Raw genomic sequence first — 14,346 nt, forward strand, 5'->3', positions numbered from 1 at the left:
CACAGCCCGGCTTATGTTATGCAATCAGAGGTTGGGGTGGTGACGTCCTTCGGGCCTGAAGGCACAGATAAGTTCACCACATTCTCCCTGCTCAGCACAAACACAGTGACTTCCCAGTCAGGAAGGTGGCAAAATAAAAAATAAAAATAAAATTAAATAACAAAAAAAAACACAGAGCGAGCACATCACGGGCCATTGAAATACGGTGCTGCCTGTGCCCTCACCCACAACCCGAGAGACAACAGGGTCCAGAACCGCCAGGAGGGCACCCAGAGTGAACGGGAGAGCTTCCCCTGTCTCCTCCAGAGGGACAGAGGCTCTGAGGTGTGGGAACCCAGGCCATGACTCACGTTTCTCAGGCATGGGCTCTTGGCTGGCTCAGGGCTGGCTCCTTTGCTGGGCTCCCCATCATCCTCTGGCATGTCCCGAAGGTCACTCAGGTCACAGTCTACAGAGGGACAGACCATGGGGCAAAGAAAGCCGAGGATGAGCAGCACAGCCCCGGGGAAGAGGGCTGGATTCGGGGTCAGGAGGCTTGAGTGTGAGGTCAGGCTCCACCACCCCTCCATTCGTAACCCTAAGCAAATGACTTACGACTCTGAAACTCATCTGTACGCTGGCGGCAATGATGCCTGCCTTGTCCGTTTTCCAGGATTGTAGAGAGGATCAAATAAAATCATACTTGTTTTGGTACTCTGGAAATCTTTGAGCATTATGTTATAAAGGCACAGTGTGCTCCCTAAGTCTATGAGTCCCCAAAACTCTCTCACCAAGACCTGCAGCTTTCTTTCTGTGTTGAACAGGGCTGTCTTCCCTCAGGATAGGGCTAGGTCGGCAGGTACTGTGCATGCACCCGGCTCAGCTGCTCCCATGCCCATGGCAGCCACGCAAGCTCTCATTTCTGCTGAGCCACTGCACCGCTCAGCCCAGTGTCTCAAGTGGCAGTCACCTGGGCACGGCCAGCGAGGAAACACCCTAACGTGTCACGCCTTCTTTGGACTGCGTGGTCATCCCTACCATTCCTCGAATTTCTGAGCTCAATTCCTATTCCTAGGCAGACTTTGATTAGACTTTCAGAGCTGGCAGAGCCCACAGGGGTCAAGGACTTGCCCAAAGCGACTTAATGATGCGACGTTAGAGCCAGGCCCAGTCCAGTCGGGGGACCCTTCTGCACACACAGGGAGAAAGGGATGGCTCCGTAGCTGAGGCTGTGAGAGGGTCACTTACCAAATTCTTCAAAGAGGGACTCCACGAAGCTGGGCCCCGAGTGGAGGTCTGCTGTGTTCACATACAGGTAGGAGACCTCCTTTGCTATGAGGAAGAAGAGGGACACGCCAGCTGTGAAGGAGGAGGGACCAGGTCTCCCCTGCCCCACTCATACTTCTAGCCCACATGGGACACAGTGCTCACTTTGCAAAGCGCATTCACGTCCTAAATTATTTCACTGGGTTTCGAAGTTTGTTTTAGTTTGTACACTGTTATTGAGGATCTCTTTCTCCAGGGAAAAGGATGCCCAGAAGCCCAGAATGGAAACAGATTACTGGGGCTGTCAGGCATATGCTAGGGTGTGTGCGTGCCATGTGTCAGGTGTGGTGGGTGTGTGGGGGGCATGGGAGCATGTTGAGTTGTGTGAAGGGCTGGGTGTGTGTGTTGTAGGTCAGTGTGGGGGGTATGTGGGTGTGTGTGTGGAGGGTGGGGGTGAAGGAGTACAAAGTGCACAGCCAGGGCTGTCGGTGGGGAGATGGGGCCCCAGTGGACAAGGACATTGGGCAAGAGCTTGCATGGAATGCATTGGACGCTGTGTCCAGGGCTTAGCCTTCCTCCTGTGGCAGCCCCTGGGGATGGGGGTGGGGCAGAGGTTCCTGCATGTTCTTGAGTCAGGTGAAGGGAGGTTTTGTCGTCCTACATAAGTGGAGCTCCTCCAGGCAGGCTGCTGGCGGCTGACCTGGAAGGGGCTGCAGGCTCTGCAGGATGGAGGCCACGGCCATCTTCTTCTCCAGGGTGGTATCGCTGAGGTACTCGTGGTCCAGAAGGCTGAGCAACCCGGTCAGCTCTGGGAGCAGCTGCTCCAGCACTGCGGAGGAAGGCGGACAGGCACAGTCACAGCTGCACAGTCACAGCACAGTTGGGTGGCAGGGGTCAGAGGGCAGGTCCGGGTGTGCTAGCAGACCCAGGGGCTGTCAGCTGTCCCAGCCCTGCCACCCAGCTCCTGCGGGAGGGTCCTGCTCAGTTAGTCCTGTGGTGTTTCTCCGGGTCTCCCCACTCTACCTCAGATGGCCTTCGCCCAAGGACTGGACCTTCCTGGGCTCACCTGGCAACCCTGAGCTCAGGCAACCCCGAGCAAGGGCTCTCAGGCCTCCCTCTGCCCCAGATTGCCCTCTGCTTTGCTTGACCAGGGTCCTTTCTCACTGCAGCTCGAAGCTCAGCACAGGTCTCAGGCTGGAGCCCCTGGCCATCCAGGACAGAGGCAGGAAAGAGAGCCTTCCTGTCCCATCAGTTCATGTGCTTCAATCTCTGGAACCTTCTGTTTCCGGTGCCTTGGCCACAGCCAAACTAAACATTAACTCTTCTCACTCCATGTTATCAGTGCCATTCTTTCTTTCCACGTGACACCAATGCTTCTCAAACTTGAGTGTGTGTAAGAATTACCTGGGGATCTTGTCAAAATGCAAATTCTGATTCAGGAGGTGCGGGGTGGGATCCGAGATTCTGTAGTTCTGATCCGCACCCAGCTGCAGCTGATGCTGGTGGTCCTGGACCACATGAGTTGCAAGATCCTAGAGCACAGAGTCCTTTAAGGACTTCAGTGTGCCAAGACCATGATGTCACTGATGTCTCCCTGCCCCAAAAGGTAACTTGGGACTTGGTTTGCCTTAGAGCCAAAGACCAGCTTCATCACAGTAGTACCGTCCTGCTTTGCAACCCACTAAGCACAAGAGCGTGATAACAGAAGCTAACCTGTGCTGAACAATCATTATCAGTTGTGTTCAGCCCTTTTACATTTTATTGTCTCATTTAAATCTTATATCAAGCATTTTATTATCTCCATTATATGGAGGATGAAAGTAAAGCTTCAGGAGGTTAAATATCTTCCCCAGGATCACACGGCTGCAGAGCTTAGAGTGCAGCTGCTGTCTTCATTCTCTTCTTTTAACCACAGAGATATATTGACTCACAGTATTTTCTTTGCTCCTACGCACAAGTGTTGAGGTAGGTCCCATGATCACCCCTACCTTTTAGATGAAGACACTAAGGCTCAGAGAAGATAACTAACTTGCTTGAAGTTGCACAGAGGCAAGAAGAAAAGCCAGGACTTCAGCTCCAGCCATGACTCCTAACTCCATGTGCTGTTCCCCACCCTGGGCCCTCCTGAGGGAACAGGAGACACTGACCTGGAGCTGCAGGGCCTGGAGGTGTAGGAGGAGATACAGCATCACGCAGAAGAGAATGGGTCCTGGAGCCAGATCGCCTGGGTTCAAATTCAGGCTCTATCATTCATTAGCAAAATACTTAACCTGTGGGTGACTCAGTTTCCTCCTTTAAAGAGGGGATAATAACAGAACCTGCCTCATAGGGTGGCTGTGAGAATTAATGACACCAGGCATGCAAAGGGCCTTGTCCAGCACAGAGTGAATGCTCACCACAAGTCAGCTATTCTTGCTGTCACTGAAGAATTTACTACACTGATCTGTGCTGATCCCTGAGCACCTGCCTCCCTCAGCAGGCTGTGAGGCTCTAGCAGGCGTGGACTGGACTGTGAATCTCTGCTTCCTTATCATCTGGTCTGGGGCCTGCTCAGTGTGAGTGCTCTTCATGTGTCTGACAAGAGAGGAATGAACAGATGACCACACTAGGACCTTCTTTTAAATATAAATCTTATGTATAGATAGGGACTCTTGTTAGGAAAACACGATGCTGCAGTCTGTGACAAAATCCATCATCACCCCAAACTCGTTGACAATGAGCTGAAGGCTGATATGGACAGCTCCTATCTCATGTGCATGCTCAGCTGCTTGGCACTGAGGGAGGGGCTTTCTGTGCATGTTTCCATCCAATCCCCAGGGCACATCTGTGGGCAGTCCTATTGGGATGCCTAATTTTTCCGAAGATGATACTAAGGCTGTGGCAGCTTAGTATCCCATGATGGTGGCACAGCTTGAGAGGTAGAGCCAGACTGATTCCAAGTCTGTGTGATCCCTAGAGATCAGAGTGGCATAGCTCTGGGGGGTGAAAGGTGCCTGAAGATCCTGCTGCCTCCAGGGCCTGAGCCCCCACCATATCACATAAACATGGGTTCTGGATGGACATGTTTCCCTCTTTAAAACAGGTAATCATTTAAAATCATTTTAGCCAAATTTTAGCTGTTTTCAAATACATCTTTTCAAATGGAATAACAAACCTCTCTGGCACCCTCAACAGACACACTGAGATGGCTCGGCTGTGTCCCCACCCAAATCTCATCTTGAATTATAGCTCCCAGAATCCCCACATATCATGGGAGGGACCCAGTGGGAGGTAACTGAATCATGGCCGGGGTGGGGGGGTTACCCCTGTGCTGCTGTTCTTGTGACAGTGAGTGAGTTCTCATGAGACCGGATGGTTTTATACGGGGCTTTCCCCCTTTTTTCTTGGCACCTCTCCTTGTTGCCACCATGTGAAGAAGGATGTGTTTGCTTCCCCTTCTGCCATGATTGTAAGTTTTCTGAGGCCTCCCCAGCCATGATGAATTGCGAGTCAATTAAGCCTCTTTCCTTTGTAAATTGCCCAGTCTCGGGTATGTCTTTATTAGCAGCGTGAGAACAGACTAATACACTAAATGTTGATTAACTCAGTTCCAAAACATTTACTGAGTACTAATTATGTGTCAGCCTGGCCCCTGGGCAGGGCTTAGAAAAAACGAATAAGAGATTGTTCCAATTGTCCCAATGCGCATTCTCTCTCGCTCTCAAACATGCACACATGCGAACTTTCTCTTAGGAAATTACTCACAAGGGAGGCCATGGAAGATGCAAGAAGGCAGCCGCAGGTGGCCTGGGAGCCCTCCTGTGGCCTGCAGCCACGACTCACATTCAAAAGCACATGATACTTCTCTGCTCTCCCACAGGATGTTATGGCTCAGGGGTGCCCTGGGCTGTTTATCCCTATACCGGTCATTCTGAAACTTTTTGGTATCGGGGTCCTTTTACACTTTTAAAAATTATTGGGCCAGGCGTGTTGGCTCACGCCTGTAATCTCAGCATTTTGGGAGGACGAGGTGGGCGAATCACTTGAGCTCAGGAATTTGAGACTAGACTGGGCAACAAGGTGAAATCCCATCTACAAAAGTATACAAAAAATTAGCTGGCAGTGGTGGCGCGTGTCTGTAGTCCCAGCTACTCAGGAGGCTGGGGTGGGAGGATCGCTTTATCCTGGGAGGTGGAGGTTGCAGTGAGTTGTGACTGTGCTACTGCACTCCAGCCTAGGTAACAGAGCAAAACCCTGTCTTTAAAAAAATTGTTGAGGACCGCAAATTGCTTTTGTTTTATGTGGGTTGTATCTATCAATATTTATTGTATTAACATTAAAACCGAAAAATCTTTAAAACACAAGAACACAGAGATACTTATCCCACTAGCTTTCAAAGTTACCCCTTCATCACAGGTTGTGCCTGAAAAACTCCACTGTAAGCTTGTAGAGAATGGGAGTGAAAAGGTATATAATGTCTTAGTACTATATAGAATTTGTTTGGACCTTACAAACCCCCTGAAAACATCTTGGGGACTGCCCCCAGGCAACCCCCTCATCCCTAGCTACACTTTAAAAACTGCTGCCCCCCAGTGAATGACTAATGATTGCTAAACTTTTCAGGATTTTTAAATCTGTTCCTCCCTCCCTCCTTCCCGCCTTGTCTCCCTTCCTCTCTCTTTCTCTCCACTCTCCCTCTCTCTCTTTTTTCCTTTTATTTTCCTCTCTCTCCCTTCTTTTGTTTCTTTCTTTCCTTTTGTCTTTCTTTTTGCTGTGAGGTTCCAACAATTTCTTGTTGCTATCAGTAACTGCCTATGTGTGGCAGCTTTCTGGCTTCTAAATGCTCTACCGCTTCTAATTTAAGGTTTGTTATAGTTGTTTCTAAAGTAAGAACAGTTAGGTTCTGCATGAGTGCTCTGCATTTAAAAACCTGAGCTTTAGCACCCAAGCTTTGTAATACCTTTTTTGTTTACTTCCTGGTCTTTGATGGGATTCTTAACATGGGACCTTGACATCTAAGTGCTCTTCCTTTAACTGAGATTTGATCACCAAAGTTCAAACAGACCAAAGGAGAAGAAAGGAACTGAGTGCATCTGAGCTAAGCAGATGGAGAATGAGGGGCTGCCAGTCCTGGCGGGTTTCTGCGACCTGAACGGATCTGGCAGGCAGCAGAGGCAGAGGAAGGGGAACCATGCGGCAAAGCACAACTTGCACTGAACCTGCAAGAGTCTTTCCCTGGAGCTGAGCAGTTACCCTGTGCTGGACAGTTAATGCACATTATCTCACTTAATCTTTCAATGCCCTACAAAGGAGGAAATGGAGGCTCAAAGAAGTGAAGTTACTCAGCCATCAAGCAGTAAAGCCAGGCCTTGAACCCTGGCCTGTCTGGCCCCACACCTGAACACTCCATCAGAAGACTTCAGCCCAGCTCAGTGCAGCAGAGGCCAGGAGGCCAGGCTGGGGATGGGGGGAGGTGGGCAGATGTGAATACTGGGCTTCCTCTCACAGCCCTCCAATGGACGGCTCTGGGCCATGACTTCACGGGGCTCCTGATCTGGGGATACCTTCACCTGTGGGTGGAAACCCTCGCCGGGAGGCTGAAATTCCCACGTGAAGGCCCTCTCCCCACTGGGCCTGTTTGAACTTCAGAGCTTCAACTGTGACGATCTCATAGAAAAAAAAAAATAAACCACTGAAAGCAAATACCTGAATTAACAGCAGGGATCTCATCCCAGAGAAAACCTGATATACATCATGGATGTAAGAAACTTTTCAGCCAGTGCTGGGCTCTTCCAGAACAATACAGAGCTCACCGCGAGAAGCTAGCTTCCAATCACAGTGAATACAGAGGTTTGATGACAGCTCCATCTATAATGCTAGAGAATTCAAACCACAGATATTTAAAACATCAGAGAATTTAAATCAGAGAGGTCACATGGGTATAAGGCATATGACAAGTGATTCTGCTGGGGCTCATATATACCACCGGGAGAGTAACCTCAATTTTTAGTAAGAAAGGACTCCTCCAGCGGGACTGTTGAAAATGCACATTCCCAGACCTCCCATCCAGAAAGTCTAATTTGGTAGGTCTGTCCCTGGATCCAGGAACTTGCATTTTCACAAGTACTCCAAGTGATTCTGATGTGGGCAGTCCAAGGTTCAACCTCTGCAAAATACTCCACCAGAACAAATATGCTACAGAGGACATCTATGAACATAAGGAATGTGAGAAAACCTCTCCAATTCCTTAAAACATTATAATTAGTTATCCTCTTCTGAAATAACTGAGAGTCAAGGTGGGAATAGGAGCCTCTGAAGATTATAAATAGCTGGAGTATGGAGTCTTGCTTAGAATAGTGCAGTGGCTAGGGCTTTGGGGTCGGACCCATGTATATTGGGATTCTTGCACTGCCACTTCTGAGCTGTGTATTGATGGGTACATTAGAAATTTTGAGCCGTGGTTTTGTCATAGGCAAAATGAGAATAACAGGATCCCAACCACATAGGGTTGGAAAACTAGGTGAGTAATGCTTGTGAAGCACTTTGCATGGCACCATGCTTCGAATAAACATTCACTAAATGATGGCCATACTGTATATTGTTTTGTCATTGTTGTTATTTTCTAATACTCTCCAGAACTATGCAGACTCCAAAGTATTGATCAGACAGCATTAGGAATAGATTTGCTATAGTTGTAACAAGCTCCATGAGGACAGGGTCTGTGTCTCAATCAGTACACAGTAGATGCCCAGTGAACATTTACTCAATGAATCCAATATTTTGATGGCCTAGTCTAATCCTTTTATATTAAACATGTAGCAAGTGAGTGTCCAAGAGGTTATTTAACTTAGTTATGGTCACACAACCAGTTGCAGGAAAAAGCATTTTGTGTTAAGTTCACACAACACTAACACAAAGCTTGATGCTTAAGATAAGTCATGGAAGAGTGGCTAAAAGCACAGGCTTGGACAATTTGGGCTCCCCTCCCAGCTCTGTCATTTTCTAGCTGTGGGCCTCTGGGGGAAATCTCTAAACTTTCCTAAGCTTCTGATTCTTCACCTGCGAACAGTGGGGGTGATCACAGTAGCTGCTTTCCAAGGTCATGGTGAAGATGAAATGAACTGATGTGTCTGGTGCTCAGGCACTCGATGTCTGCTGTCTTCATTCATCTGTAACAATCCTGTGGAGTTTCAGTGCAGTGGTAGGCACAAAGGAGGAAGGTATGGTGACAAGAGGGCATGGTGGGACTCTGAAAGCCTCATCCTGTGAACTATTCATGGTTCTGGCCCTGACACTGAGCTTGGGATGGCTGTGGCACAAGGAGCTGGCGGAGCCCCTTCCCTCTGGGTGCTCACATTCCAAGGACCCCCTCCAGGCAAGATAAGGAGACAATATCTTCTAGACAGAGGGTAATAACACAACCCAGGAATCCTGGGTCTCTGCTGTCCCTAGTCAGGAAAAATTTCGTTCCCAGTTCCCAAGCTGTCCCCCTCTCATGTCTTTGCTCTTGGCAGACCGGGGCATCAGAACAGAACTGTCTTTATATCTCCAGTTTATTTAGAACCACGAATAAATTCCATCTATCTTGCTTGGTTTAGTTGAGTCTTAGGGAGGTACAGTGAATTCCAATGATGAGAAAAAGATACAACAGGAAGAAATGGACTAATCATTGTTTATAGGTTTTCAATCTTTTAAGTGAGACAGAGAGGCTCAGAAACCCAAGATGAGGGGTAATTATTCTGTGGATTGCGAAAAAGTTTTTCAAATAAATTTAGAAACCTATTTAAAATATATCTAAGATTAGACTGCTAAGTGCTTATTGTTCCTGGTGAGTACCCAACTAAGAGTAAGATCATTTTTCTATCTTCTCCTCACATGACTGAAATCAAAATAAGATGTTAGATAGCAGAAATTAAGCTACCAATAAAAAGTACTACCATTTGCTACCTGGTTCACATCCCTGATGCAGCCTGAGTGAAACCTTTAAGCAAGAGGCATTTATCGCAGCCAGTAAGGACACTAGCGCACAGAAGGTCAGATTTATTTAGAGATCGCAAAGATAATGAGTTCATAACAAAAGACAAGTAATTAAATTTCAGCAAGCCACAAGAATAATAAACCCTGCATTGGCTCCTATCAAACTGGGCCCAGTGCTGGCACTTGGACTCATGATCTCATTCCTGTGTACCTTTCAGACTCTGGAATGTACAAAAATGCTTGGAAACAGCTTGCAAATTACAAATTCATTAAATGCAAAGCAGTAGGAAAATATACAACTTATTTTTTCCCCACCTCACTATTTGACCAGCCTCTTTACAGAGATCACGAAGATAACTTATCCTTCTTTGTTTTCAAAGTCAGAGTAAATGCAACTAGCACCATTTAAAAACGGGGAAAAAAAACCACTGTGAGACTGTGGTTTTATGAAGGGCCTACAATTTTTCTTTTGATTTGCTCAAATTTCCTTTCTTATGTAAAGGAAAATGACCCAATTTCCATCTCATAAAGGCTCCTGTTCTCGAGCAAGAACAAGTGCATTACTTTGAACATTTCTGACCATTATTTTAGAGAGAACTTTCTGCATACTGTGTTTTAACAAACCAGCATATTAGTGGGGTATGACCCACTGTACCAGCGGGGAGGCAAGTCACCCTGGAAAGAAAAGCAGTGTGCTGATCAGATGTGAGCTCAGTGCTTGGGTAGGGCAAAGGAAAGGAAGAGCAGCCTTTCCTGTGACTTTCAAACCCTGCAGGCTTTTCTTTTCTTTCATTTCTTTCTTTTTTTTTTTTTTTGAGATGGAGTCTCGCTCTGTCACCAGGCTGGAGTGTAGTGGCGCGATCTCGGCTCACTGCAATCTCCGCCTCCCGGGTTCAAGTGATTCTCCTGCCTCAGCCTCCTGAGTAGCTGGGACTACAGGTGTGGGCCACCATGCCCAACTAATTTTTGTATTTTTAGTAGAGATGGGGTTTCACCATGTTGGCCAGGATGGTCTCGATCTCTTCACCTTGTGATCTGCCCACCTCAGCTTCCCAAAGTGTCGGGGTTACAGGCGTGAGGCACAGGGCATGGCCCCTGCAGGCTTTTCTAGGGACACCTCCTTCCAGGCTCTCCTCACACTCTGTTCCTCAGCCTCTTAACTCAGGGACTTTGATGAGCTATTCTTTTTGCCTATCAGAACTCCCTTCCCCTGTCAGCCAGTAACATCCTCTTTAGCTCTCCACTCCATCCTGATTTCCTCAGGTATACCTTCCTTGTCCTCTTCATTGCACCTACTCCTCCCGTTTTATGCCATGGTAGCATCAAGTATCTCTCCCTGTGGCACTTCACATGGTAAGATTTTGTATTTACTTACGTATTTTTTGATGATGGTCACTTTCCCCAACTTAAGCCTGAGCTCCTTGAGTACAGGAAGATTGCCAGCTTTGGCTAGCGCCAAACACAGGGCGAATGTTTAAGTATATACGGAACAATAAATTCTTGGAGCAAACTTTATTTTCTTTTAAGAATTGATAAAGTCTAACAGCTAGTTAGTGTGATTTTAAAACCATGTCTGGCCTTACAGTGGCTCAGTATGGTAAAGAGATGTTTGAAAAAAAAAAAAAAAAAATCAAGCAACAAAAAGTACCCCCAGTATTTAAAAGGAAGTAGAAGCCCAATTTTTCACTTGGCTAGGCTCCCAAATGCTCTATTTTGTTGAACTTGTATCCCTCACATGAATACGGTTGCCAATTTATTTAGTGATGCACATTTTGTAGTTGGTGGATTTTAATTCTAACATATACATTGAGAAATAATGATAACAGACATTGAGCAACCTAAACCACCTGAGTTTAATTCCTGTTCCCCAATTTCCAAACTGTGTACCCCTGGGGCACTCACGTTAACAACCTGTGCCTCATGTACACCGTCAGTAACGTGAGCATATCTACCTCACCAGTGGGAACAGGCCCCGACACATGTAAATGTGCCTGGAACAGAGTCTGGCACATAGTAAGCTCTCAGTAAATGTTAGCTATCTCCATTACTCTTCCATTACTCCTATAAGACATATTCTGCTTTAAGTGATTTACATGTATTATTTACATAAATTAAGTTTATTTATTTATTTTTTTTGAGACGGAGGCTCTGTTGCCCAGGCTGGAGTGTAATGGCCTGATCTTGGCTCACTGCAACCTCCGCTTCCTGGGTTCAAGCAATTCTCCTGCCTCAGCCTCCCAAGTAGCTGGGACTACAGGTGCGTGCCACCACGCCTGGATAAGTTTTTGTATTTTTAGTAGAGACAGGGTTTCATCATGTTAGCCAGGATTGTCTCAATCTCCTGACCCCGTGATCTGCCTGCCTTGGCCTCCCGAAGTGCTGGGATTACAGGCGTGAGCCACTGTGCCTGGCCCATAAATTAAGTCTTACAATAAGGTGGATTAGCCCCATTTACACATGTGGAAACTGAGGATGCTAGAATGAGAATACTGGAGGATTTAGTTGTTATGCCTCCCCCAGTTTTCCTTCAGGATGCTTCTTCTGTCTATGTCCACATCTGGGTTTACTCTGCAGAGAGGTCACCAGCTCCTCAGGTGAGGCTGGCAGAACTGCCCTTCACTTCCTGGGTTGAGAAATCTGTCCTTCCCCTGCCCACAGACTCTTCCAAATTGTTGCAAATCTACCCAGCTGGGGCCATCAGGACATCTCCCTTCCTTCCTCTGAATTTACAAGCACTTCTCTGAGTCCAAGTGAAGGCCAAACAGTGGGCAGAATGTAGAAGGAGATGGCGCTGGTTGGACTTGCATTGTTTATCACTAAGACAAACACTTCCTGTTGTCCCAGCTTGGATAGGGAAGCCCACTGTACATGCAGGCTGGAAAAGAATGACAAAGGGACAGAAAAAAAAAAAAAAAAAAAAACCCAGCTGCAAAGCCAAGGCCTCAGTCTTAGTGCTTTCCAAGAGTTAAATATAGCCCCTGTGTGAGGGAGGGCAGGGGTAGTGAGGTCACCTTGGAAGACTTTTGTGTGTGTTAATTACAGCGATTGCAGGAAACTGAATATCCTCTTATGCTGAAGAGAATAGTACAAATTTGACTCCACAGGATAGAAACACAGAAACATTCATGAAGAAGAGAGAAGGCAAAAAACAGTGGGAAGAATTTGGGACTTGGTGGACTTAGTTTGGGCTCTAACTCCTCCCATTTGCCAGTATGTAATTTCGGGTGAGTTATTTAACCCCCTGAGAATCATTTTCCTCGTCTGTAAGAAGGGGCTTAGAAAGCCCATGAACAGGTTTGTGTGAGGCGGGAATGTGGAATGGCTGGGAAAAGGCTGGTAAATCGTAGGGATTATTGTTAGAGACGGTAGAGTGCCATTCTTTGACGCACAGTTATTTCAGGAAGAGAGGGTGGTCATGGGGAGTTTCTGGGAGCCACTCTTCCCAAGAATCAGGCTAGGATGACAGGCTCAGGGAAGCCCCGCATCCTCAAAGGCCTTCCTCGCATCAGCTCTGCCCAGGTTCCCGTCCTCCACCAGGAGGGCTGTCACTTGGGGCACTTTGTTTCTCAGCTCTGGGCCTCCACGGAAGCCATAGCTTCTTCTCCCCAAGCCATTTCCAGACCACACAGGAGGGAGTGGGGGAAGGCCACCCGCTTCTGAGGAAACAGCTTTTGGCTGTGGGACTGGGCTCTCCCAGAATTGTTCCTTTGTCTGCGGATTCCTCCCTGTTGAGCTCACAAAGGAAATGGGTCCAGGAGGAAGTGGAAAACTGTGACACACGCGCACTCCTCACACAAGATGGCAGCTGTTTCCGCATCCAGCGTCCTGCACCGTCTCCTCCACCAATGGCGTGGGGAAGCAGCGTAGTCCCAGGGAGTAATCTGGGATGCCTGATGGTAAAAGCAGGTAGTATTTTCAAGCGCTGAAGTGATGTTCCAGATGTTGTGCTAAGCATTTTGCATGGATTACCTCACTCCTCATAATGACCCTGTGAGGTAGGTTCTGTTTTCGCCTGTTTACACATGAGCCAAGGGAGGCTCAGAGAGGCACAGTCATTTGTCTAAAGGCACGCAGCTGGCAGGCCAAGATTCAAACCTAGATCTCACTCCAGAGCCTAAGCTTTCAATCGCAGCACTAGCGTACCTTCTGGCCTTCCTCTCATAGGCGTCTCCTACCTACAGACCTTGCTGGAGCCAGTAGTAAGCTCCCCTGACCATTCCCCAATTGCTGTTCATTCACCAGATCGGATATCTGGCCTGAGGCCTAGTGGGACTGGGGATTTCTGCTTTTGAGACGTCTGAGTTTGGGGACCCATCTCACCAATCTCTCTGGGCTGACAGAAAAGCCTCTGACTAGGGGTATGTGGGTTATGTAATCAATAGTAATAAAGCTATATAATAATAACAGCCAACATGTATTGAACACTTCCTATATGATGAGTACTGTGCCTTGCACTTTTTCTTCTTTTAAAAATACGACCTCATGGCCAGGTGAGGTGGCTCACACCTGTAATCCCAGCACTTTGGGAGGCTGAGGTGGGCGGATCACTTGAGGTCAGGTGATTGAGACCAGCCTAGCTAACATGTACTAAAAATACCAAACAAACAAACAAACAAACAACTCCACATGCCTGTAGTCCCAGCTACTTGGGAGGCTGAGGCAGAGAGTTGCTTGAACCCAGAAGGCAGAGGCTGCAGTGAGCCAAGATTGCACCCCTGCACTCCAGCCTGGGAGACAGAGTGAGATTCCATCTCAAATAAATAAATTAATTAATTAAAAAAATAAAAATAAAACCTCAGGTGGACAAAAATTAATCCGAATCCTTGCTTCATAAGATACTCATTATTGGCCCATGCATGCCACATTTTTAGTTATTTATTTATGTAGTTATTTTTGATAATGGAGTAAGCACACACGAACCTACCATTCAAAGCAAAAGCTAGGATCTTGACAATATCTTACACCTAACTTTATGATCGCGCCCTCCTGCCTCCCCTGCCCAATCTATCATCCTGAATGCTGCATTCACCATGTCCTTGCTTTCCCCTGTATATAGTTTTAGTACAACCAGATGTACTCCTGAAAATATTATTTTAAATTTTTAGTTTAAAAATGTATTAAAAGAATATAGTGCTATAGGTAACC

At 47.1% G+C, this 14,346-nt stretch overlaps 1 protein-coding gene across 1 annotated transcript in view; it reads right to left on the reverse strand.

Annotated features, from left to right (window-relative positions):
* AFAP1L1 (actin filament associated protein 1 like 1) overlaps positions 1–14,346 on the reverse strand; it is a 67,612-nt gene that overhangs the window by 38,047 nt on the left and 15,219 nt on the right. The window contains exons 2-4 of the mRNA XM_023227038.2: positions 1,946–2,074; positions 1,228–1,311; positions 351–448 (exon numbers count right to left, since the gene is read on the reverse strand). Coding sequence (XP_023082806.2) covers positions 351–448; positions 1,228–1,311; positions 1,946–2,074 — 311 coding nt within the window. The remainder of the gene's footprint in view (positions 1–350; positions 449–1,227; positions 1,312–1,945; positions 2,075–14,346) is intronic.

This window comes from Piliocolobus tephrosceles, chromosome 4, assembly GCF_002776525.5.
Source record: "Piliocolobus tephrosceles isolate RC106 chromosome 4, ASM277652v3, whole genome shotgun sequence".
NCBI classification, from domain to species: domain Eukaryota; kingdom Metazoa; phylum Chordata; class Mammalia; order Primates; family Cercopithecidae; genus Piliocolobus; species Piliocolobus tephrosceles.